Source organism: Mustela erminea, chromosome 9, assembly GCF_009829155.1.
Source record: "Mustela erminea isolate mMusErm1 chromosome 9, mMusErm1.Pri, whole genome shotgun sequence".
NCBI classification, from domain to species: Eukaryota; Metazoa; Chordata; class Mammalia; order Carnivora; family Mustelidae; genus Mustela; species Mustela erminea.
The window spans coordinates 5587916-5613903 of NC_045622.1; the positions used below are offsets into that span (position 1 = coordinate 5587916).

General features: G+C 42.9%; 1 protein-coding gene across 2 annotated transcripts in view; it reads left to right on the forward strand.

Annotated features, from left to right (window-relative positions):
- Window positions 1-25115, forward strand: part of ATM (ATM serine/threonine kinase) — a 120508-nt gene extending 95393 nt beyond the window's left edge. The window contains exons 48-65 of one of the 2 annotated variants that reach the window (XM_032360060.1): window positions 187-421; window positions 872-1039; window positions 1895-2008; window positions 2758-2975; window positions 3440-3647; window positions 4581-4694; window positions 5048-5206; window positions 5619-5757; window positions 6780-6862; window positions 8058-8198; window positions 8925-9041; window positions 12160-12309; window positions 14048-14213; window positions 15721-15807; window positions 19071-19185; window positions 19802-19865; window positions 24697-24833; window positions 24930-25115. In XM_032360060.1, coding sequence (XP_032215951.1) covers window positions 187-421; window positions 872-1039; window positions 1895-2008; window positions 2758-2975; window positions 3440-3647; window positions 4581-4694; window positions 5048-5206; window positions 5619-5757; window positions 6780-6862; window positions 8058-8198; window positions 8925-9041; window positions 12160-12309; window positions 14048-14213; window positions 15721-15807; window positions 19071-19185; window positions 19802-19865; window positions 24697-24833; window positions 24930-25113 — 2599 coding nt within the window. In that variant the 3' untranslated portion in view covers window positions 25114-25115. Of the gene's footprint in view, window positions 1-186; window positions 422-871; window positions 1040-1894; window positions 2009-2757; window positions 2976-3439; window positions 3648-4580; window positions 4695-5047; window positions 5207-5618; window positions 5758-6779; window positions 6863-8057; window positions 8199-8924; window positions 9042-12159; window positions 12310-14047; window positions 14214-15720; window positions 15808-19070; window positions 19186-19801; window positions 19866-24696; window positions 24834-24929 lie in introns of those variants that run through there. The other variant, XR_004289491.1, reaches the window with a different exon arrangement.
- The last annotated feature ends 873 nt before the right edge of the window (window positions 25116-25988 follow it).

Genomic DNA, 25988 nt, shown 5'->3' on the forward strand with positions numbered 1-25988 from the left:
TTAAGAAAATCACTAGAAATGTTCATCATCTATAGCCCCCATGCTGACCATCAGAGAGCTGATGCGTATGGAGCCTTCTAAACTTCAGTCCTTTTGAACCATTTTGAATTTCTAATGTACTTAACAGTAGGGATTTTGTTTTCTTCCTTTCTCTTGCTTACATGAATTCTGTGACTGTGCTCACAGCTCAGGCACGGATAGGCAACCTTCTGAAGTGTACACTAAGTGGCGGAAACACTCCCAGCTCCTCAAAGACAGTGACTTCAGTTTTCAGGAGCCCATCATGGCTCTCCGCACGGTCATTTTGGAGATCCTCATGGAAAAGGAAATGGAGAATTCCCAGAGAGACTGTTTCAGGGATATTCTCACCAAGCACCTTGTAGAATTCTCCGTACTAGCCCGAACTGTCAAGAACACTCAGGTAATAGGATTTCAAAACAATGTCATCTCACCCCATGGCCTTTCCTTTTGCGACAGAATATAGAAAGTACAAGTAAAACAGAAATGTCATTGAGAAACAGATTGCTATAAAAATACTTAGCATAATTTCCCATTTCGGCATCAGACCTTCTCTGGGTCTGTTTCCTGGTTCTAAGATGACAAGATGTAGCTTACTACATTGATAACAGTTCACTGATTGTATATAGTGTGTGTATACACACATATATGTACGTACATATGCTTGTATGCTTATATGTACTGAAGAGAAAAAACAGGCCCATATGGGGCTGGAGGAGGCAGGTGGAGATGTGCTTGAGCTGGTCCTGACAGATGTCGTCAGTGGGTGGTGGTTACGGCTCTCCTGATTATTACTCGTGCTCATAGTAGTAACAGTAAAAGTAGTAATTCTTGTCTGTTCTTTTCATTTCAGCTCCCTGAAAGGGCAATATTTCAAATTAAACAATATAATCCAGCTCGTTGTGGAGTCTCTGAGTGGCAGCTGGAGGAAGCCCAAGTATTTTGGGCAAAAAAGGAGCAGAGTCTCGCCCTGAGTATTCTCAAGCAGATGATCAAGAAGCTGGATGCCAGCTGTGCAGAGGTTCACTTTTTTTTTAATTGGCTGAATGAATTCCTGTTACAAAAGAGTGACTGCTTTAAAATATTTTTAAGAAGTCCACTGTGAAGTTACTCATCCATGAACAAGAAACTGTAAAAAGGAGCCTGGAAAATTAGTGTTTGTTAAAGCAGTCTAGAAAATACTCGGTTTTTTTCTATTTGCAGGAATTCTGCCAGTCCATCTTGTGGTAGATTCATTTGATTTATCCCAATGTTAAACTGTTTTTATTTATTTATTTTTAACTTCATGTGGAATTGGAGAAGGATGCGTAGGAAACAAACATGAAAGAGCTACTGTAAGTTAGAAACAAATAGGAGAGGAAATGCATGAGAACAAAAGTTAAAAGAGGAGCAAGTTGGAATGATTGTCAGTCCGCCTGCTGGGGAAGTACAATGGTTGATAATTTCTGTAACTTGTCAGTCCACCTGCTTAGGAAATACAATGGCTGATAGTGTCCTACTACTGGCTACTGAAAACTCATTAGCTTCTGGAGCTCTCCCTCACCGGTGGTGTTGCACTCAGTGGATTAGGACAATGACAGGACTCTTTTCACAGGGTTCCTGAGCCTTGAACCTCTGGAAATGAAACATAGCCTTTGTAGAGTGCCTGGTGTATACAAGTGTTCAGTAATCGTGAGTTGCTTCAGAAGTAGCAATAATAATAAATAGTAGGAGAAGATTATTTCATAAAACTGACCTATTTGTTATTATTAAAATTATTATATGGTGAAAGCAGATGAGGAAAAATATTTTTATCCTGCTTTTTCACCTACATGGAAGATATTTTCGTATATTGTGCTGGTGAATTGCATTTTAAGATTTTGCTTTCTGTATACAGAATGATCCCGACCTAAGACTTATATATGCAGAATGTCTGAGGGTGTGCGGCACCTGGTTAGCGGAAACTTGCCTGGAGAACCCTGCGGTCATCATGCAGACCTACCTGGAGAAGGTCAGCCCTCCTAGAGGCCCTGGAGAGCTGTTCAGTATGAATACACTTGATCTTTTCATCACGGCCTTCATTTTTTGGCTATATGGCTGTTGTAGCTCTGTGTAATTTTTAAAGCAGAATGAAGTGCAGTGCTCTGAAAAAGAAGGACACTGTCTGTCTTCCCTCTGCCCCCACCTCCCGCTACTCTCAGCCAGCTGTTTCTGGTCATTTCTCATTTATCTACAAAAAGAGCTGATTAAGGAATATCCACGGCAGTCTTTAATTCCTTTGTCATCTCAGCTGCCCTCCAAGTAGGACTTGTACTTCTGTAGTCCATCCTCTTTCAGCCTTCCTGTTGCTCCTTAATTGCTTCCGTTTAATTAATTTTGGAAATAGCTAGTGTAGCATGGAAATCATTATATGACTGTCTTTAAATTTTATGGAGCCTTTGTTTTTGTTCAGTTCTTTAAAATATTAGCTGTTTGGGTGATTTCTGCACCATCAAGGCTATTTGAAAATTTAAAATAGTGTACTTCATATATTTTAGCTTATCCATTTATATATATATATATATATGTGTGTGTGTGTATATATATATATATATAAATGGATAAGCTAAAATATCCATTTTAATGGATATTTTGAAAATATATATTCAATTTATATATATATGTATATATATATATAAATTGAATTTAGTGCAGTATTTCTTTGAGTCTTTGGATGCATTTAGTATCTCTGTAATATAAATGGATTGTGTTTTCTTCAAGGCAGTGGAAGTTGCTAGAAATTACGACGGAGAAAGCAGTGATGAGCTTAGAAATGGAAAGATGAAAGCATTTCTCTCATTGGCACGGTTCTCGGACACTCAGTACCAGAGAATTGAAAACTACATGAAATCATCAGAGTTTGAAAACAAGCAGGCTCTTCTGAAAAGGGCCAAAGAGGAAGTGGGCCTTCTCAGGGAACATAAAATCCAGACCAACAGGTAATGAGATGTCCACCAGTGGAAGTGATGAGATAGACAGATGTACAGAACCAGAGCGTGAATCATGGTCTTTGATTCTAGACATCGTAGAGTATAGGGCTTTTTGTTTTGTTGGTATCATAGTTACAAAGAGATAGGTGTTCAATTTAAATATGGAAGAGTTGTCTCTTCCAATGTAGTCAAACCCTTCTTTCAGACCTGCCTTTAAAGGTCTGGTATACGATAGGGAAAGTAGAGAAGGGGGTTAAGCAGGCAGCTCAGGTAGGGTCCCTTTGTCCCCAGTTGCCTAGAGTGGCTTTTGAATTGCACAGACTTACTTCCGGATATTAAAAGTAGTTTTAGAATTTTGATTTTTCTCCGGGGATGGATACCTGACTGTTCATTTGTGTTGTATTTCATGTATGACTTTGTAGTTCTGTACCATTTGACGGGTTTTGCGTTTTCTTTTAATTATCCCATGCAAGATACACAGTAAAGGTCCAGCGGGAGCTGGAACTGGATGAGTGCGCGCTCCGTGCCCTGAAAGAGGACCGTAAGCGCTTCTTATGTAAAGCGGTTGAAAATTACATCAGTTGCTTACTGAGTGGAGAAGGACATGATATGTGGATATTCCGTCTTTGTTCTCTCTGGCTTGAAAATTCCGGAGTTTCTGACGTCAACGGCATGATGAAGGCAAGTGTTCTCTTTTAAACCCAGTATTCCAGCCTGTGTTGCACAAGCTTAGACATAAGCCCAGCAGTGTCAGAGATTTCGTATAATCTTTGTATCCCTGGAATTTGGTTTGATGCTCTACTCATAGGTACTCGTTGAGCTCCAGTGATGCAGGTTTCTGCAGAGATGAGAGCATCTAGTTCATTCTTTGCCTATTCTTTCTCAGTTACTGCTGGGAAGTGCCAGGATGCCAGACCGGGAGAGCTGGAAGGCAGTTAAAGATGAGGTGGCCACAGGCAGGTTTTTCCTCCTGCTTTATCGTTTCTGAGATTTTTTTAAGTAAATTACTTTTATAAATGAAAAATAAAGTTTAAGGAAAACGTTAAGGCAGTAGTATTTCAAAAGTTTTCATGTAAAAACTTTAGATTTTATTGAGGATACCTAATATTAAAGTTGTGCTTACCAGATCTCATTGGCAACCAACTTGAAGCTTACAAATAAAATGTTTCTCCTGGATGAAAAGAATGCTAAGACTCTTAATAGATACAAGCGGTCTCTGCTGGTGGTGCTCATTAAATCCTGTTAGTTTTAGTGTACAAGGCACAAGTTCCTTCAGTGTATCACACACCTCCTTCTCTGTCGTCAAGATCACAATAGCCATCAGATCCACATTTCTCTTCCTTAGATTCACTGGAATGAAATCCCTGCAAGTGTTCTAGTTCTGAATACAATTTAATTTAGGATCAAATGTTGTGTCTTACCAGTGAATCAATCTAGAATACCCATCAGGAAGACTAAGATGAATGTCAAGGGAAAAAATGTAATTAGTGAAGTTCTATGAACAACAAGAAGATCATGGTGCTAGTAGCATTATTTTAGAAAAATTTACTTGCTTAGATGCAAGACTTTTTTAAATGCATGTTTCTTAAGGCTTTTTTTTTTTTTTAATGATAGACTGATGGAATGAAGATTCCGTCATACAAATTTTTGCCTCTTATGTACCAGTTGGCTGCTAGAATGGGGACCAAAATGATGGGAGGCCTTGGATTTCACGAAGTCCTCAATAATGTAAGTAAACTGGAAAATCAAAACACAGCTGCTTTTCTTTCATTTTTTATATATTACTGTTCCACTCTAGGATATGAAAACACAAAAAAGATTCTAGTCATTCATATTTATTTTGTTGTAAAAGGGCAGGAATAAAAATTCCCTTTTGTCTTATCTCACTCCACGTAAGTTACTCCATTTCTTTGTCATTTCTCCCCATTTCTCTGTCTCACATACACGCACTCAGCCCACGGTGGCGTCTGGTGGAAAAGCACATATCCGTAATGCCGAACAAAAGGAAAAATGTTACGGATTTTCTGATTTTGTTTGATTGGTTGGTTGCATCAATCTAATAGTCCTTTGTTCTTTGACAGCTTATCTCTCGAATTTCAATGGATCACCCCCATCACACTTTGTTTATTATATTGGCCTTAGCAAATGCAAACAAGGATGAATTTTTGACCAAACCAGAGGCAGCAAGAAGGAACAGAATAATTAAAAATGCACCTAAACAAAGCTCTCCACTCGATGAGGTATTTGGGTTAAACATATATACCTTTTGGAACTGCAGCGTCCAGACCTTCCCACAGCTCTCCTTTCTTCAGTCTCAGGGATTCTCTGGCCGTATTCGGTTTGTTATTGTGCCGCCTAACACTGGCTCAGAATTCCTGAATATTCTCCTGGTATAGTAGATACCAGTATTTTTTTTCCTCACAGCATTGAGCAAAGAGAAAATAATTTCAAAATACACCCAAGTCCTTTACTGTTGATATTATTCCACCTTTGATGTATTTCATTCACAAGGTGACTCTTCTGTTTCTGAGTGACTGTAGTCTTTCCAGTGTTTAGTGCATGAATTCTGCTTCTCCTTTTGTTGTAATGGAAAAATATAAGTGTTGGGTATTTCTTTCTGTAATGTTGTTTTGTTTTTTCTTTTCTGAATAGGATCGAACCGAGGCTGCAAACAGAATAATACACACTATCCGAAGTAGGAGACCTCAGATGGTCAGAAGTGTTGAGGCACTCTGTGATGCTTACATCATATTAGCAAACTTAGATGCCGCTCAGTGGAAGACTCAGAGAAGTAGGTGTTTGAAAGAATTACAGCTGTTTTCATGCTATGGTTTTCTCTGGACGGGTATACTAAGAACGGAGCCTAATATGTAATCTCTCTAAATTTACCTACATAACGTTCATTACAGACATGAAGGTTCTTAATGATTACAGTTCCCACATGGTCCAGAGCTGAATTTTTCTCCAGTAGCTTCAGCAACCCCTAGTCCCTTACCATTTAATATCTTCTGTTACCTGATAATATGTGACTGTACTGAATTAATTATTTGATCTCTCCAGGTCATCTCCTGGTACAAATACTTGTCACAGATAATTAATTGCATAGAGGCAAATCCATTAAAATAACTGAATAACTGACAGTTTTCAGGGTCAGAGGTTTCTTAAAATATTGTTTCTCACAGTGCCCTAGGTCTTACAAATGAGAAGCCTTTACCATTTCCTCTGTGAGCGTTAGAATGCCTTGCGTGTAATCTGTCACTCTTTTGTCTCTGTTCAAATAATTATAAACTGCTGTGATATTTGGTTATGTGTATACATTCAAGTTTCTCTCCCCATTTTTTAACAGTTGTATTCCCTTTTCTGTTCAGAATCAGGTCTTTGCGTTTAAGTTCTTCACACTTGAAAATAAGGCTGAGAATTCTCATAGTATTCCTTTAAGCAAACAAAGCATATTAATCATCACATCCTTTGGTTACATTTAATAGTAATATGGTGGGAGTACATTATCTGTGTGCCATGAAGGCTGTTGTGTAATTGCCTTAAGGCATTCAGCCAGGACGGTCAGCTGGGTTCTGGACTAATGACTAATGCCGGGTACCTGCAGAGTCACGGATAAGCCATGTCAGCTGTGGTCCTGCTCTGGCCCTGCCCTACATCATGTCCCAAGCCCTAGGTCTTCATTTCTGGATCAGGGCCAGAACCGCAGATTAGCCACAGGTCAGGGTCTGTGGCTTCGGCGGGATTCTTCTGCTTTACCTTCAGAGCTGTTCCTCAGTGCCTTTTGTCACCAAAACCTCTTTATTTTAAATACAGAAGGCATAAATATCCCAGCAGACCAGCCAATTACTAAACTGAAGAATTTAGAAGACGTTGTTGTTCCAACTATGGAAATTAAGGTAATTTACTATTAACTGTCTTGATTTTTTAATTGAACTAAATTCTTCTCCATTAGGTTAACTATTTGACATCAAAGTGGTTAAGACTGGGACTTTCATGTTTCGTCCTATAGTTTCTTTACAGACTCCCTTTATCTAAGCCTGAAAATACTCAACGGGTTCTCCTGCTTTCTTTTCTTTTGCCTTCAGTTTTACACCTTCCATCTTCCTTGTGAAGAAGGTTTGTAGACTGTTACCTTCAGTGGCCAAAAGAAGAAAATGTTCTATGAGCTTTTGCCAAGATTAATTTTTACCTGGGCAAGAAAGTCCCTAAATGCTTTATATTTTAAAGTCTCTGTTAGAATGTATTGACTATCATGTATTATGCTATTAAGTAATACAGTACACGTTACAGTATTAAATTAACTGTAATATGCATGATACTTTAGCTACCTTGTGCCGATCTTTTATTGCTAGAAATACCAAGTTGGCAGTGATGTATGTAATAACAGAGGTGATAGTTTAGTAACGGACTGTTAACTACAGAGAACACATGGTGACCAGAGGGGAGGTGGGCGGGGGATGGGGATGAAGAAGGGCACTTGTCTCATGCGCACCGGTGACGTATGCAAGTGCTGAATCCGTATCTTGTGCACCTGAAACTAACAATAATAACTCTAATTAACTGGAATTAAAATAAAAACAAAAATTTTTTAAAAGGATCATTTGACTACATTCTTAGTATATGTGTTATTTGATTTGAAAGGTAGGTAGCTGAGTATTTCTTGAAAATGCCACAGTTAGCAGCATTTCAGCCTAGAGTAGCACTCTCCACACTTCCCTAAAAATTTACCTTACTATGTTATTGTGAGACATTTACTGTTTCTCAGAGGACTTAACCTTGACAAAGTCCGCCGTGAGACCGGAGAACAGGTTGAATCTCCAGTAGCTTTTTGGCAACACTCTTGTAACACTGTGTGCCCCAGGGTTAGTGAGAGATGCCTTGAAAGGTGACTTGTGTAACTTCCCAGCCTTTCCGGTGTTGAATTCTGTTTCTTTCATTTGAACAGGAAGCAGATTACCACTTGAGCTCTTAACCCACAGCATGTTGTCGTTCATTCCTCTGTTTTCATATTTAAATTGTCATTTATAATTCATTTTTCTTTAAAAGCACATAGTGTACCTGACCTGTTCTTTCATTTATATGCTTCATTAGGTGGACCCCACTGGAGAATACAGAAATCTGGTGACTATAGAGTCATTTAAAGCAGAATTTCGTTTAGCAGGAGGTTTAAATTTACCTAAAATAATAGACTGTCTGGGCTCCGACGGCAAGGAAAGGAGACAGCTCGTCAAGGTGAGACTCTCCTTCGGTCGTGCAGTCCATAGTAGCGTAGTGACAGAAGTCAGAACTGCAGTTGACATTTACTTCCTGCTTTGCATCCTTATTTTTCTTCTCAAAAATTGCAAGTGAGTAAAACTTACACAATATAAATAAGCATTATTTTTTAGAAGCAGATTGCTTTTCCTAAATTTTGTGTGTCTCTGAAAGGTCAGCATTGTAACAGCTGACTGCAGCAAATGAACACTTTGGACATGTACAGATATGATGAGGTTATCAGTCCGCTTGCTTGTTATGGAAAAACCGTTTAGGTGACTTGCTTCTTTTCTTGAAGAGTTCAAGTTGAAGGGATTTTGAGTGTGGCACTGTGCCAGCGGCTAGTAAATCTGTCCGGGAGGGGCCGGCATTCCTCCCTCACTCAGCTCCCAAATTCTCCTGGCTTGCTGGGAGGTCGTGGAGGGGGACAGTAGTACCTCGTGCCTTCCAGTGGAGGAGTCCCAGGTAGCCTAATTCCAGAAGCAGCAAGGGGGGGCATTTTTCTAAACTGGTCTGCCTCCCTAGTGTTACAGTTTACTCTAAATGAAAGACCAGCATTAGGTCTTAGTCATGTAAGAGACTGTGAAGAGGAGGAGGGGTGCTCACGTAGATTTCTGAGCGCCCTCTTGTCCTCGTGTGGCTCTCTGTGTGATTTGATCATAAAGTGGACTGTGCCCAGTTGTTCGTGCTCTGATTACTCTGAAGGGCCGTGACGACCTGAGACAGGATGCGGTCATGCAGCAGGTTTTCCAGATGTGTAACACGTTACTGCAGAGGAACACGGAGACCCGGAAGAGGAAACTGACCATCTGCACATACAAGGTGACGGCTTCACGCTGCTGCCCCTTCAGCAAGAGCCTAGAAAAGATGCCATTAGCCAGACAAGGGCTCAGCCAGTGTTTTCTGAGAGAGTAAACATTTTAGACTTTTTGGGCTACGCAAGGTCTCTGTGGCATGGTCACTAGAAAAATACACATTGTGGTTGGTGGCTTGGGAGTCTCGGTCCTTTTGCCTTTTGGCCATCTGCCGTGATAGTCACGAAACCCTGCTTTTCCCTTAAGTTAGTTGAAGTCTTTTGTCAGGTCACATACAGCATTTGGAAGGGCTGGTTCCTGACAAGACGAGTGGGTTCTGTAGAGGTCTAAGAGCTGTCTCAGGCTCAGCAAGTTTAAAGTAGAACTTTCAGTGAGTAGCTGCACCCCCAGAATGACCGCTCTTCACAGACCAGCGAACGGCACGGCCTTCACCCAGTTGCTCGGTCCAAAGTCAGGAGGCGGTCTGTCTTCTCCTTTTTATTACTATTGGAAATTTCAAACATACATAATATAAAAGTACATAGAATAATGAAATGAACTGCCTTGTACTGGCACCCGGTTTCAGTCGTGATCAGCTCAGGATAATTTGTTTCATTCTACTTCCACCTACTTCCTTCCCTTCAATATTATGTTGAAACACAATGTCCTGTCATTTCATCTGTAAACATTTATTTCAGTGTGTACTTATAGAACATTTTTTTTTAAAAAAACTAAACAGAACCACAATACTGTCATCACTCCTAAAAGAGTAGTAATTCCTAAATATCATGTAGAAATATCAGCATCATTTTAAACTCCTCTCTCTCTCTCCCGCTCAGATCTCACACCTGTCCCACTAGCCAGTCCTTACCAGCCTGCTTTCCCTCGAGTCCCTGGTACTGCCTCTGCCCTTCCCGCCCTGCAGTCCCGTCTCTTCTGTCTCGCCATCCCCTTCTTCCCTGGCCCCGCCAAAGGTCCTTTCCTCACGGAAGCTGGGATGGTCCGTTTAAAAGAGTCTGAGACAGAATCAATCTGTCCATTTCCTGTTCTGGACTCCAGATGGGTTCACTTAGCCCTGAGTGAAGGGATTGGCCTTTGCTCGTCTCTTCGCAGCTCCATCCGCTGCTCCCCGCCCCCTCCTGTCCGCCTGCGCAGGCTCCGTCTTCTCCCCTCGGCGCAGCTGCTCTGCCTGCTGTGGCTGACATCTGCCGGTTTGGGGTCACATCAGGGCTTCTCTACTCCCCTAGTCCTGGAATGCTCGTCCCCCAGACCCTGTACAGAGGTTTCTCTCCATGTCACCTACTCAGCGAGGCCTTCTCTGACCCTGCCTCTCTTAGTCACTTTTTAAAATGCCTCTGTTGTTCTGTTAAACACATAATAGACTCTCCGCAAACACAGTTAATAAATTAGTGAAAGGCGTTAATACACCAGACAGGTCAGCACATATGAGTATGTTAAAATAAAAAATTGATGGAATTAAAGATTCTATGAAGACAAGTGGCCAACTAAGAAAAATGACTTTAATAATAATAATGAAGGATTGCTACAATATTAATAATAGTAAGGGATGTATAAATAGCTGTCACCAGCCAGTTGTAGAGAGGCTAACATGGCCGTAGGAAAATGGGTGTAGAATACAGATAGCTCAGGAAGAAAATATTAAATTTGACTCCGCCTTACTGGGCATCTGAAAATAGAAATCAAAACCACAGTGAGATACTGTTGCCCGCCTCTCATATCAGCACAGTACTGGGTGTAGAGACAGGCACAACCACTTTGGGTAGTTCTTTGGCGATACCTGGTTAACGAAACAGGAGACGCACATGCCGTGGCCCAGGGGTTCAGTTCCTGGTGTGCATCTGTGCCCATGCGGTGGTGTTCTTACACGGTCTGCGGTTGCTGAAGCAAATGATCTAGGGTTACACGTACTGATGCAGCTGAGGGTAAAGTAGTGTTGGGCAAAAAACAAATTGCAGAAGCCTTCATGGAGTATAATAGTCTTTTATTTAAAGCTTAGAACTATCCCTGTATATACTGCTTTGAAATAAAAATATACCAAAAAATACATGAACATGAACGATAAGCAAGTTAGCAGTCCTCTTGCTGGTGGGAAAGGGCAGGAGGCCGGGGAGGGGCACGCAGGGGAGCTTCATCTCCTTGCGGCAAATGTGAGAAAATCTTAAATTTCATAAAGCTGTTTAGTGGGTAACGGGGTATTTGTTTATATCATTTTCTGTACTTTGTGTATGTTTATATATGTCTTAAGTTTTTATATTTCCAGTAAAATTGCTAATTTTATGTTCAGGAATATATTTCCTCTTCGTGTAGCTAATAAGACTCTAAAGCAAGAATACGTATACTTTTAATTATCAAAGTATATTAGTTTTTTTTTTTAAAGATTTATTTATTTGACAGAGCGCAAGTAGGCAGAGAGGCAGACAGAGGGGGGGGAAGCAGGCTCCCCACTGAGCAGAGAGCCTGATGTGGGGCTCGATCCCAGGACCCTGAGAGCATGACCTGAGCCAAAGGCAGAGGCTTAACCTACTGAACCACCTAGGCGCCCTCAAAGTATATTAGTATTAAGGTTATATTCAGTATTTTCCAAAGTGAAATCTTCAGATTGTTTGATATTAAAAGTATGAGGGGTGCCCAGGTGGCTCAGTCAGTTAAGAATCTGCCTTCAGCTAGGGTGCCGATTGATCCCAGAGTCCTGGGATCGAGCCCCGCATCGGGCTCCCTGTTCAGTGGGGAGCCTGCTTCTTCCTCTCCCTCTCCCCTGGCTTGTGCTCAGTCTCTGACAAGTAAATAAAATCTTAAAAAAAGAGAGAGAGAATGAGGAAAGCAGGTAATTCCTGTGCTAAATGGCGTGAACTGTGGCTCAGTCACAGATGCTGCTGAAAGACCTAGTCAGCAGGAGTCACAGGGACTGAGAGCAGGTCCTAGGAGTGTCAGCCGCAGGCTAGAACATCTGATTTTTGGAGCTTGAGTGTATTTTCCATTGCTTACCTCCAAGGAGTTCTGTCTCCTCTGGACAGAATCAGGGATACACCCGAAAGAACTCTTTTCCATGGACTGGCAGTTGAGTGGCGGTTACCTGCTCTTCAGGACCCTTCCCGTACTCAGAAGGCATCTCCTCTGTGATGCAGGTGGTTCCGCTGTCCCAGCGAAGCGGCGTTCTCGAGTGGTGCACGGGGACCGTCCCCATCGGCGAGTTCCTTGTCAACAACGAGAACGGTGCTCATAAGAGATACAGGCCGAAGGACTTAAGCGCCATTCACTGCCAGAAGAAGATGATGGTGAGTGACCCTCGCGAGGAGCGAGGTTGTGGGCCGGTGCGCCGCAGCTGACCCTCTCCCGCGTCAGAGCATACGGTGTCTCCCTGGCGTCCGGCGCTGATCCTAAGGGAGAAGGCCGGCCGCCAGCACGAAGTGTGTGTGAGCGACACAGGGAGGTCTGTAAGCTCTGTAAAGTGCCAGCCCTTGTCTGATGAGAGATTGGGCATCCGGTGGAATGCTAGTTTGCCTCCAGTGTGGGGTAAGTGGATTCTTAACAAAACACTAACTAAAACCAAAAAACAGATAATAATTTTTATATAAAACTGATGGACCTTTTAAGACATTGGCCACATCACACTAGCCTTGTGGCCTGACGTTCACCCGGCCTGTCACGGTATGGACGGTATGGACAGGACGTGTCCTTTCTCTGGACACTGCATGCTCATTACCCCATTTTAAAATGAGAGGAAGTTCAGAAATTGGACTTGCCCAGGTCAAGGAGCTAATGGTGGAGCAAGGATTTGAATCTTGTCTGTCCAACCCTAAAATGCGTTACTTTTCCTTTTACTGTGTTTTGTGATATGCAATTTTTAAACTGGGCGGCAGAGTGCCATCATGTAATGGACGGCGGTCCCGCGTACCATGCAGGCCCGGGGAGGAAGTGCTTCGTTCCCCTTGTGACAGGCAGGAGCGGAGTCAGATTCGGAAAGCTTCGGAGGGGAGTGGCCTTTGAGCCGAGATGACTGAGTTGGTTTTCTAAGCAGAAGGCACGCGCAGGCAAAGGGAAGGAGGCCTGCACAGGCAGATAGCTGAGGCCTACTAAAGCAGTAGTTGTTACTCAAAAAACGGAGGGTTGCTTCATGAAATGCTAAGAACTTGGTACTTTATCTTGAAAGCAGTAGAGAACCCTCGAGAAGGACAGCTATACCAGAGTTGCATTTTAGAGAAAGAACTCTGAGCCCTGTGGGCTACATTTTTGAGAAGCTGACTAGAGGCACGACACGGGGGCCGTGAATGCAGACGAGCAGCAGTAGGAACGGGGAGTAGGGGTGCCTACAGAAATAGTGGGGAGGCAGGACTGATGGGGTTCGGTTACTGATTAGAAGTGGGGTTGGGGGAAAAGTCATCCGTGGTGCCCAGTGTTTGGGTGATGGGGGCTGGATGGAGGGCCTCTACGGTGTAGAAGACAGAAGTGGCTGAGGTTCCCTGAGGAGGAGAAGGGAAGAAGTCATTGGGGTTTGGCAGTGACCCGGGTGACGATGCTGAGGGGGCGGTGGGAGACGCAGGGCAGGCCGCAGTGTCAGGAAGGCAGCTCGGCCGGAGATGCAGCTGGGGGCGGCGGGCACAGGGAGACGCCGGAGGACAGATCTGAGGCGCGTCACCCATTCTGGCTTCCCTCTCTCCTCTTGCGCCCCTGGGGCTCTGGGACCTCAGACCATCAGGAGGTCTGGAGCTGGTTCTCCCTGTTCTGTGTTTGCTTCCGCATGGATAACAGAATCACTCCAGTGCCAACTGCATGAAAACAAACAACAGTCCCCACTGGTGTGTCTCCTTCCAGGAAGATTCACACTTGAGCCCTGAAGGGCTTACACCTTGTCACTGTCCCTGACCAGACCGCTGGCTGCTGGGTAGACACCACCTTGTTCATCTCTTTGTTGCCTCCGCATCCGTGGAGCTGTTTTCAATCCAGAAACTCTCATGGACATTAAAAGTAGTTAAACACAATATTGAGAACATTTTGTATTTGATCTTTTTAAAGGATGTGCAAAAGAAGTCTTTTGAAGAGAAATATAAAACGTTCATGGATGTCTGCCAAAAATTTCAGCCAGTTTTCCGTTACTTCTGCATGGAAAAATTCCTCGACCCAGCCGTTTGGTTCGAGAAGCGACTGGCCTACACTCGCAGCGTGGCCACTTCCTCTATCGGTAAATGCTCCGGTCCGCCATGTCGCTGGCCGCTTTCTCAGTCACAGGGGGACGGTACCCAGGGAGCCCGTCAGCCAGGCCGCCCTCATCTTTCCACTGCCCTGCTTCTCCTTCGTCCCGGTTCTCGGCTTGTAACTCACTCTCCCAAGCTTCTGCAGGAAAGATTTCTCCTAATCCGGGGAGAGAAGACTGGCTCTTCTTTGTTCAGTAGTGAATATGGCGTATTTCCAATCTTCCCTCAATAGATTATTTTCTGAGATCACCTTTGGGAAATAATAAAACCCATGATAACTATATTTAACTTACCTCCTTTAACACTTGTTCTTTTGCACAGAATTCTGTTATCACTAAGTGACTGAATCTATTTTTTTAATTACTTTTCAGTGTTCCAGAAATCATTGTTTATGCACCACACCCAGTGCTCCATGCAATCCGTGCCCTCGGTAATACCCACCACCAGGCTCCCCCAACCTTCCAACTCCCTCCCCTCCAAAACCCTCAGTTAGATCCTCAGAGTCCACAGTCTCTCATGCTTCGTCTCCCCTTCTAATGTTCCCCAATTCACTTTTCCTTTCCTTCTCCCAGTGTCCTTCATGTTATTCCTTATGCTCCACAAATAAGCGAAACCATATTTAATCTATTTAATAGAATTTTATGTTTGGATTAGAAATCATGATATATATTCAAATACACAGTGCACACTACCTATTTTGGCCTTTTTTTAATTAGTAAGAGAATGGCATAGCTAGACAGGGCAGTTAACAAAAGCCTAGAGTATGAAAACTAATGTTGAATACCAGGTATCTTCTAATCTATTAAATTTTAACTAATAACTAAGAAAGACCATCCCTCTATCATTTAGGCAGGGCCCAGGAAGACAGGGCCGTAGTCAGTCTCTGTACTGACCAAGTTCTAGGTCATTACAGAACCCTCTGCTGGGCCACAGTGAGAATCACTGATCTGATTCAGCTGATTCAGTTTGTAAACAAGAAAGGAGACCCAGTTCATGACCGCGCCAGCCGGGCGCATGGGCGTCCTCATGCTGTTTTTCATTAGGTCACAAGCGTTCGGGCACGCCATCATCTATCTTCAAAACAGAAATGCAGTTTTTCCTGGACATAAGCCTGGTGAAATGAATTAATGATTAATTTGTGTTAAATTTAAAAGTATAGTCAAAATATTTGAGGGGATATAATGCCTTGCTAAATAATGGGTCTCAACTTGAACCACACTAATTTTCAAGGGATGACTATTTTTAAATGTATGCTTTTTTAGCACATCACCTAGAATTTGTAAAATGCAGTGTTAATGAAAACAGCTAACAAGATGCGATTATGCGATTAACTCAAAGTGGCAGGTTATGTGCATATTCTGCTTGAAGCAGGCCAAAAGCCAACACTACTTAAGAGTCATGTTGTCAGTGGTAGCAGTAGAAATTATGGATGGATGTGTTCTAGAAATAGATGATCCCAGTGATTTCAGGTTGGTTTCTTTTTTTTTTTCCCAGTTGGTTACATACTTGGACTTGGTGATCGACATGTACAGAATATCTTGATCAATGAGCAGTCTGCAGAGCTTGTACATATAGATTTGGGTGAGTAACAGAAGATCAGAAATGCATCTTTATTCTGTTTATTAAATATTTAGTCATAGAAATGATATCTGCCCCCAGGATGCTACAAGTGTGAGGGAGACAGACCAAAGTAATAATAATAAGTGTTTAAAAACAAAAACACACAAACACATGCTGGAGGGAATAGCTAACTCTGTTGAGATAATGAGTGGAACTTATTACAACAGGCGATATTTAAGCCAGGTCTTAGAAGAAAGGAAAGAAATCCAGACAGGAGAGAGCAAATCCGAAACGGGGACTCGTGGGGACGTAACCTGTAGGAGCGGTGAGGCGTCAGAGATGGCCAGAGTTGAGTAGCTGGAGGGGTAGCTTGGTATTAGACTGTAAAAAACCAGGCTCAGGGTTTCAATTTTAACCTGTGAGACAAGGGGAAGTAAATGAAGATTTACTGAAGGAGGACATGATCCTCCTTCAGTAAATTTAATTTATTCCTGGAGAAATAACTTGGGGAGCAATACTGGGAGTGCCGAGACATGTTCGGGGCTCGTATCCTAGTTAAGACAATAGAGGACTCAGACGAAAGCTGTGGAGGTCAGGAGTCCGGCTGGGGCGCGTTTTTGCTGTAACCTGCAGCGGGGACGTTCGATGTTGGCTACGGTGGGAGAAGGGAAGCCGGGATAACCGACGTTTCTAGTGAAGGAACGCGGCAGGTTTTGTGGAGGAGAAAGCGGGGAGTTAACTTTTGCATCTTGTTTTTAGGTATTTTTTTTACAGAATCTATTTATTTATTTATTTTAAAGATTTTATTTATTTATTTGACAGAGATCACAAGTAGGCAGAAAGGCAGGCAGAGAGAGAGGAGGAAGCAGGCTCCCTGCTGAGCAGAGAGCCCGATGCGGGGCTCAATCCCAGGACCCTGAGACCATGACCTGAGCCGAAGGCAGAGGCTTAACCCACTGAGCCACCCGGCACTGTTTTTAGGTATTAATAGGACTTCCAGGTATAATGGGCGTTTAATACTTAGAGAAAGCAAAGGGCTTGAGCATAATGATAGAGCTGAGAACCTTCTGCTAGTAGATGTCATTTGAGGTCACTGGTCTGGAGGAGGTTCTGATCTTCTGTATCATCCTCGATAAAGAAGACTGAGGACAGAAACCTAAGGAATGCCAGCTTTGAAAAGCCTGAGTCAAAAAAAATTCCTGACTTGAGGAATAACAAACAAGTCACGGGAACGAGAAGGCAGGGGTATCTTGGAAGGCGGCGAGGAGGGGGGGTCGGCAGGGGTACGGGAAGTTTCCATGAAGGAAGAAGTGCTCAGACTACAGGTCAGGTAAGGTGAGCACTGAAAACAGGCCTTTGAATTGAACAGTTAACCAGTGCTCACGGCTTAGGAAGTAATTTGGATAGAATGGAAGAGTGAGGGGCGCCTCAGTGGCTCAGTAGGTTAAGGCCTCTGCCTTCGGCTCAGGTCATGGTCCCGGGATCGAGCCCTGCATCAGGCTCTCTGCCCTGCAGGGAGCCTGCTTCCCTCTCTCTCTCTGCCTGCCTCTCTGCCTATTTGTGATCTCTGTCAAATAAATAAAAAAAATACTTTAAAAAAATGGGAGAGTGAGATTGCAGGAAGGTAAGGACTGAACAGGAGTTAGGAGGTGCCGCTGTCCACAGGAGGTCTAGAAGGACGGGAGAGGCATTCGCTGCAGAGATGAGAGACATGCTTCAGCCTTTTTTTTTTTTTTTTTTTAGGTGTCTTTGTTGTTGTTGTTCATTTGCTTTTCTAAGAGGAGAGCGGAGTGCACATGTTCTATATTGATACGTTATGTACTGATAAGCTAGAGGAGAGAGACGGAGATCCTGAAATAGCGAGAGGAGTTCTGCGGCATATGGGGGTGCAGTCGGCTTTACACGGGAGGCACATGAGCTTTTCTCCTGAGAGGAGGAAAGGCTTGAGCTAGAGGAGAGAGAATGGGAGGGAAACAATATTTCCTCTTCTGTTTTCACTGAGCAAATGAAAGCATGCTTGCTGGCTGGGCGTCGGAGGGAGGGTAATTGGCCTTGTAAGAACAGTGCGGGGCAAACGGGGCTCTATGGAGGGGAGACCTGAGCTGAGCGGAGATGGGGAACAGACGGCGCGCTGGCGGTCCCGGGGCGCTTGCCTACCGCGAGGAGCCTGCTTTGCTGCGGAGCGAGTCGAGTCTTCACGTGTGTCCTTCTAGCTTCCCTGGCGTGTCCGTGGTAGCTGCAGATGTGAGGCAGCAGTGAATGGACTAGGAAGGAAGGGATCTCGCTGAGTTTAAAGTCTCTCTTAAAGATTTTTTTTCTTATTTATTTGACAGAGACACAGTGAGAGAGGGAACACAAGCAGGGGGAGTGGGAGAGGGAGAAGCAGGCTTCCTGCAGAGCAGGGAGCCCAGTGCGGGCCTTGATCCCAGGACCCTGGGATCGTGACCTGAGCCGAAGGCAGACACTTAACGACTGAACCACCCAGGCACCCCGACAGACTCTTTAATAAGGGGGTAGAAGAGATTTCAGTTAGAATGTGGAATTTAAGATTTCAAAGAAGGTGTGGTATTAGGAAGTTAAGAGTTCTGTTTTGTAGCACATGGAAGTCGCTGCTGAGAGAGTAAGATAGAGTTCCGTTAGAATAGAGGAGATGACATATATTACATGGTTTTCCCTAGAATGAATTCAGTTATACGAAGTCACAAGAGTAATGACTGTTGGAGGCACAGAGTGGGTGGGAGGGACGTAGGCGAGTGTGATGGATCTTGGTGGTGTTGGGAATATTCTGGACCTTGCCTGGATCAGTGTCCGTGTCCTGCCTGTGATACTGTAATGCATGGTTTTGCAAGATTGGGGAAAAATGAATAAAAGGTATAAAGGGAATTTTCTATTTTGTATATAGTATCTTATGAATGCATATCAATCTATAGTTATCTCAGAATAAAAAGTTTCATTTAATAAAAATTTTTAATATATAACTATATGCATGTATACTTAAATACATAGAAATTAGGATTATAGGCATATTTTGCACTTCAAATCCTCATCACATTTCATTTTAAGAAATCACCCTTTAATCTAGAATTTCCCTATGTCTAGAAGTAGTTATGCTTTTTAAATTTGAGGTGCCTAACAGTGGCCCAGCAGAAAGAGAAAAACCACCGTGAGTTCGGGTCCTATGCTGTCTCGGGCAGGTGATCTGGGGCCTCTGCGCAGCTCGCAGGCCCCAAGGGAGGGCAGTCGGTTTGCTCCGGAACCTGACCGTGCTCTACTGTTTACTTTAGGAGTTGCTTTTGAGCAGGGGAAGATCCTCCCGACTCCTGAAACGGTTCCTTTCAGACTCACCAGAGATATTGTGGACGGGATGGGCATTACTGGTGTTGAAGGAGTCTTTAGAAGGTAAGTGTCTAAAACAGATGGTATTTCATGTCAGCATTATTCGGATTATCGATTTCCATAGATTCTAGGGTTCACTGCTAAGTCACCTTCCTTCCTCAGGCCATCTGGGACTTCACCCTGCATCCCATACATAGCTGTCCTTCCTCGCCCACTCTGGAAGCAGCTTGCCTCCACCATTCATGCCTCTGTCCGCTGCTCAGAGCTCCTCAGGCGCCCACTGCTGGGCAGATAAGCTCTGCTACAGGAGCATATGCTGGCTCAGTTCCTGCTGAAAGCACTTCGTAGGTCCCTGTCTTTTCCCAGGATTGGTCCATGTGCTCAGTTTTTACTAGAGTAGATTCTAGTCATGTGAACTAACAGTGGTCAGTGACCGAAAGCCATGTTTCATAGTAGTACTGTGTGTAATTTTAAAGCTTAGCTTACATTCACATAAATCATTACATTCCTTTCAAAAACATTTACTGAAAACCCAGTCTGCCTAATGTCGTGCTCTTTGATATTAATTTGGGAATCATTAACAAGAACAGTCTCGGCCCAGTATACACGAATAACAAGGATGAAGAGATGTTGGAAACACTGGTGTGTAACAAAATCCATTTTTGTAATGTGTTTGTAGATGCTGCGAGAAAACCATGGAGGTCATGAGAAGCTCTCAGGAAACCCTGCTGACCATAGTGGAGGTAAAGTAAAAGGAAATCTTGAATATTTTAAATCTTTTAAAAATTTTTAACTTACTGGGGCACCTGGGTGGCTCAGTGAGTTGAGCCTCTGCCTTCGGCTTAGGTCATGATCTCGGGGTCCTGGGATCGAGCCCCGCATCGGGCTCTCTGCTCAGCAGGGAGCCTGCTTCCCCTCTCTGTCTGCCTGCCTCTCTGCCTACTTGTGATCTCTCTTTCCATCATATAAAAAAAAATTTTTTTTAAGATTTTATTTATTTAACTTATTTATTTGAGAAAGAGAGAGCAAGCACAAGCAGGGAGGAGGGCCAGAGGGAGATGGAGAAGCAGGCTCCCCACTGAGCAGGGAGCCTAATGCGGGGCTCCTTCCCAGGACCCCAGGATCACAGCCCGAGCTGAAGGGGGCTGCCTTACTGACTGAACCACCCAGCCACCCTGAAATCTTTATTTCTCTGCTGTTAGACTGTGTATCTTGTTAGGATGTCACTGATTTGAGGATCGGTGCTTTATGTTAATGTGGTGGGATGACGCCCGGCAGCAGGAGGGACTGGGGTGTGCACATCAGGAAATAGTGGTTCAGAAATGCCTCCAGTCCTTCCAGGTTTTGGGGCATGTTACTGCATCGTAACTCATCTCTAGTATTTAATTCATAAACCGGGCAGGGACAGTTGTGTCTTCACTCTGTCCTGTGGCATAACTTGCTTTCAGAATGGTTTCCGTTGGGTTTTGGAGAAAAATCATTAAATTATATCGCCTTTACCCCAGCCCAGGTTCAGAATGTGTAATCACTGCCTCATGTTGATCAGGAAGAAAGAAAAGGAAGTGATGCAGATTTCTAGTGCTTAATGGCATTAGCTCTACCCCAGAGAGAATTCTGTCCCTTAAAGTAATGACTCACCATGCTGGTGTGTGGGGCAAGAGATCACAGGGAAACGTGGGCGGCGGAACACGGGCTGACCTCACTTACAGTATCAGTGCTTATCCTCTAACCCCTGGTGCTCAGCGGGCCGTACTTGAGTATTACCTGCACAGCTCTTAAAAAATACTCATTCAAACCTTACTTCCAGGGGTAGCGCAGGGACATTTGTGTTTTTTTAAAAGCTTTTGCTATCCACTGGGTGGAGGCCAGGGATGCTGCTACCCATCCTATCACACACAGGACAGCCCCCTGTAGTAGAAGTAGTAGTCAGCCAAAAATGTTAGTAGTGCTGGCACTAAGAAACCCTGCTCTAGCTTAATCAGTCTGTAGTTCTTTATTGTTTTCATTCAGCTTCTGTTTTGATAGTAAGATTCAAATCATTTTTTGAAGTACTCTGGTTCTTACTTAAATTTAAAATTCACAAATATGACTCCTAACAGAGCCCCTATTGTTTGAAATAATTTGTGTTGTTTCTCTACTGAAACCCAAGATGGCCATATAGGCTCCTTGTAGTACTAGAAGCCTCCATCCTTTTCATTATTTGATTAATAAAATGTACCTCCCTGTGGGTTCAAACCTAAGCCATCTTCACCTTCATATAGACTGCTGCTATAAGCAGAAGACATCACACACAAACCTAACGGTAACCACAAATCAAAAACCGGTAATAGACATGCAAAAAGAAAGAAATCCAAGCATATCATTAAACTAACAACCATGAAAGAGAGACAGAAAAGGATCAGAGAAAAACTACAAAACCACCACAAAACAAGTAACAAAATGGCAATAAATATCTATTAGTAATTACTTTGAATGTGAATGGACTAAAAGCTTCAATCAAAAGTCACAGGATGACAGAATGGATTAAAAAAAAAAAACAAGACCCATCTATATGCTGCCTACAAGAGACTAACTGCAGACCTAAAGACACCTGCAGATTCAAAGTGAGGGGATGAAGAACCATCTTCATGCTAATGAATGTCAAAAGAAAGGGGAAGTAGCAATATTTATATTGGACAAAATAGACTTTAAAACAATGACTGTAAAAACAGACAAAGAAGAACACGGTATAATAATAAAGGGGACAGAGGGCGCCTGGGTGGCTCAGTCAATTAAGCGTCTGCCTTCAGCTCAGGTTATGATCTCCGGGTCCCGGGATTGAGCCCCATATCAGGCTCCCCGCTCCGTGGGGAGTCTGCTTCTCCCTCTCCCTCTGGTTCTCCTTCCCATTTGTGCGCTCTGTGTCTCAAATAAATAAAATCTTTAAAAAATAATGATAATAATAAAGGGGACAATCCAGGATGAAGGTATACAAAATTGTAAATATTTATGCACCCAGTATGGGAGTAACCAAATACATAAGACAGTTAATAAGAAACGTAAAGGAACTAATCAATAGTAATACAATAGCAGGGGATTTTAACACCCCTCTTACATTTATGGACCAACCTTTGAAACAAGATCAACAAGGAAACAGTGGCTTTGAATGACCAGCTGGATCAGATGGACTTAACAGATATATTCAGAACATTCCACCCTAAAATAGCAGAATCCACATTATTTTCAAGTCACATGGAACATTCTCCAGAACAGTTCACATATTAGGCCATAAAACAAGTCTCAACAAATTAAAAAAGAATGAGGTTATACCATGCATCTTTTCTGACCACAATGCTAAGAAACTGTAAGTCAACCACAAGAAAAAAATCTGGAAAGGCCATAAATACATGGAGATTATGTAACATGCTACTTAAACAATGAATGGGTCAACCAAAAAAATCAAAGAAATCAAAAAGTACATGAAAACACAATGGTAAAAAATCTTGTGATCAGCAAAAGCATTTCTCAGCGGAAGCTTATAGCAATACAGGCCTACCTCAAGAAGCAAGAAAAATCCCAAACAACCTAACCTGAACACCTAAAAGAGTTAGAAAAAGTACAAACAAAACCCATACCAGTAGAAGGAAAGAAATAAAAGTAGAGCAGAAATACATGAAATAGAAGCTTAAAAAAATAAAGATAAGTGAAACCAGGAGTTGGTTCCTTGAAAAGATCAACAAAATGGATAAACCTCTAGCAAGACTCATCAAAAGAAAAAAGAGAAAGGACTCAAAATCACAAATAAAAAAGGAGAAATAACCCAGAAACACAATTATAAGAATATTACAAAAAACTATGCCAACAAATTAGACAACCTGGAAGAAATGGGTAAATTCCTAGAAGCACCTACCAAAACTGAAGCAGGAAGAAGTAAAAAATTTGGACAGACTGATTACCAGCAAGAAATTGTTGGGAGTTTTTGATGACTGATTCAAATAAAACTCCAGGACCAGATGGCTTCTCAAGGGAATTCTCCCAAACATGTAAAAAAGAATTAATACCTGTTCTCGAACTATTTCAAAAAATAGGAAAGAAAGGAAAACTTCCAGAGTCCTTGTATGAGGCCAGTATCACCCTGACACCAAAACCTGATGAACACAACATAAAAAAAAAAAAAAGAGAGAACTACAGGCCAATATCCCAGATGAACATAGAGGCAGAAACCTTCAACAGAATATTAGCAAACTGAATCCATCCAGCATTACATTAAAAAAATCACTCACCATGTGGTCAAGTAGGATTGATTCCTGGTATGCAAGAGTGGTTCAGTATTGCAAATCAATCAAAGTGAGACATTGATAAGAGAAAGGGTAAAAATCTTATTATAATTTCAGTAGACACAGAAAAAAGCATTTCACAGAGTATAATATCCATTCATGATGAAATCCCTCAGCAAAGTAGGTTAGAGGGAACAGACCCAACATCATAAAGGCCTGATATGAAAACCCACAGCAAACATCATCCTCAATAGGGAGAAACAGAGCTTTCCCTCTACAGTCGAACTAGACGAGGATGCCCACTCTCACCACTTGTATTCAACATAGTCCTGGAAGTCCTAGCCACAGCAGTCAGACAACAGAACGAAAGCATCCAACTTTGTAAGGAAGAAGTAAACTTTCACTGTTTGCAGATGACATGATACCAAAAACAGAAAACCCAAAAGATTCTACCAAAAACTAGTAGAGCTGATAAATGAATTCAGTGAAGTTGCAGAACAGAGTCAGTGTGCAGAAATCTGCAGGTGAGCAGACGTTCCACTTTGTGCTTCCACCGTTTTTGTGTTTTTTCGGTACTTCCGTAGGCTGGGACCATGTTTCATTCTAGGCCATGTCCTGCACCAGCAGTACCAAAATCTGCCCGCTGTTTCATGCTGTTCCGGGCAACCGCCAGGGACATGAAAAACTGGGGGCAGTGACTTAGAATATATGCACTTTGTGCCAAGTTCCAGTGTTACCATGTGACGTGGCTTTAGAGTTGAGAGATCCAGACCAGATTCACCCACAAAAGGGACTTTGGGTTGGGAGGAGCCTTCAATAGAGTATACCCTTTGTTTTTGCCAGTGGAATTTAGAACTCATTGAGAGAAGAAGAAAAAGCCTTAAGAATAGAAATCCAAATGTTAGCTTTATTGCTGGTAAAATGATGGGTGAAATGGCCTAGGCCTAGGCTCGCTGCCGCCGGCCATGTGGTCAGCTCCCACAGCTGACCTCTCAGTTGGCACAGCCTACCCTTGTGCAGGACCCTAGTGGTGAAAAGGGGGAGAGAAGGAAAGGACTAGTCCTTAGCTCTTTTCAATAGACTAGTCAGGAAACTGAGGTCAAGGGATGTCCCCACCCCCACTCAAGGAGGGGAATGGATTCGGAAAGGGAGAAGCATCCCAGAGCATTATGCTAGCCCAGTGTCCTCCACAAGCAAACAAAGTACCTCATTGGGTCAAACCCCCAGTCACCTACCATTCGACCAGCCCGTGCTATTTTATCACCCTGGTTCCTCTGTCATCGGAAAGCACAGCGGTCTTCTGATACATTCTGTCCAGGTTCTCCTCTACGACCCCCTGTTTGACTGGACCATGAACCCGCTGAAGGCTCTGTATTTACAGCAGAGGCCAGAGGACGACACTGAGCTGCAGTCCACTCCCGCCGGAGAGGACCAGGAATGCAAACGCAATCTCAGGTGAGCCGTCTGTTACCAACGAGGGCCTGCTGGCCTTCCTGTCCCCAAGGCCCGTGACCTGTCTCACCTCACCACAACCTGTGTGTTTGTCCTTAGTGACACTGACCAGAGTTTCAACAAAGTAGCGGAACGCGTCCTGATGAGACTGCAAGAGAAACTGAAAGGAGTGGAGGAAGGAACGGTGCTCAGTGTCGGGGGCCAGGTGAACCTGCTCATACAGCAAGCCATGGACCCCAAAAATCTCAGCCGGCTCTTCCCAGGATGGAAAGCTTGGGTGTGATCTATATTTCATGGTAAAGCCACATTAAAAATAGACAGTGTTGAAAGCAAGTTAGTACTTAAGAAATATGTCTGGATTTTCAGTTGGAAGATCACCCATTGTTACTGAATAATGAAGCTGTTACATTACAGAGAACACATTTCTAAGACATAGTATAGTTTCTCTTCTTAAAAATGTATATTGGGTCTTCTCATTCTGTTCTTTTAAACCCTTCTGTGCTTTCTCTCTGATGACTTTATATCTCTTCTAGTTTATGAATTCTCTCGTCAGCTGTGTATAATCTTTTTAGACTGTTCACATGTTTCTTTTTTCAAAAATGATTTTTCATTTCAGGGTGCCTTCCTGCATGGCTCAGTCGGGTAAGCGTCTGCCTTTGGCTCAGGTCATGATCCTGGGGTCCTGGGATCGAGCCCCACATTGGGCTCCTCCCTCTCCCCCCGCTCATGGTTTCTCTCTTAAGAGAGAAATAAATTCTTCTTAAAAAATTGTTTTTCTAAGAGCCCCTACATTATATCAAATTCCTATTGTTTGTATCTGTCGAATATTTTATTTGGTGAAATGTTTATCCATGTATTTTGTAATTTTGGAGGGTGAGCTTCAACCAAGGCTTTCTCTGTGGAAATCTTGAGTGACCTGGGTTAAGAATTAATTCCGGAGAAGTTTTCTGGAGAACTCTTCTTAAAATTATTGTTTTGCATTTCAAATTATAAACCTATCCTGGTATATCTTTTTCTTGTACACTGCCTAAATGAAGATTTGGTATGTGCAGGAAGTTTTATTACTATAGTAAATCAGGGGATTGTAATAAACAAAGTCTTTAAGAAAGCCTTGAAATCTTTGTAGATGGAATAAGAAATTACTAGTTAGATGACAAT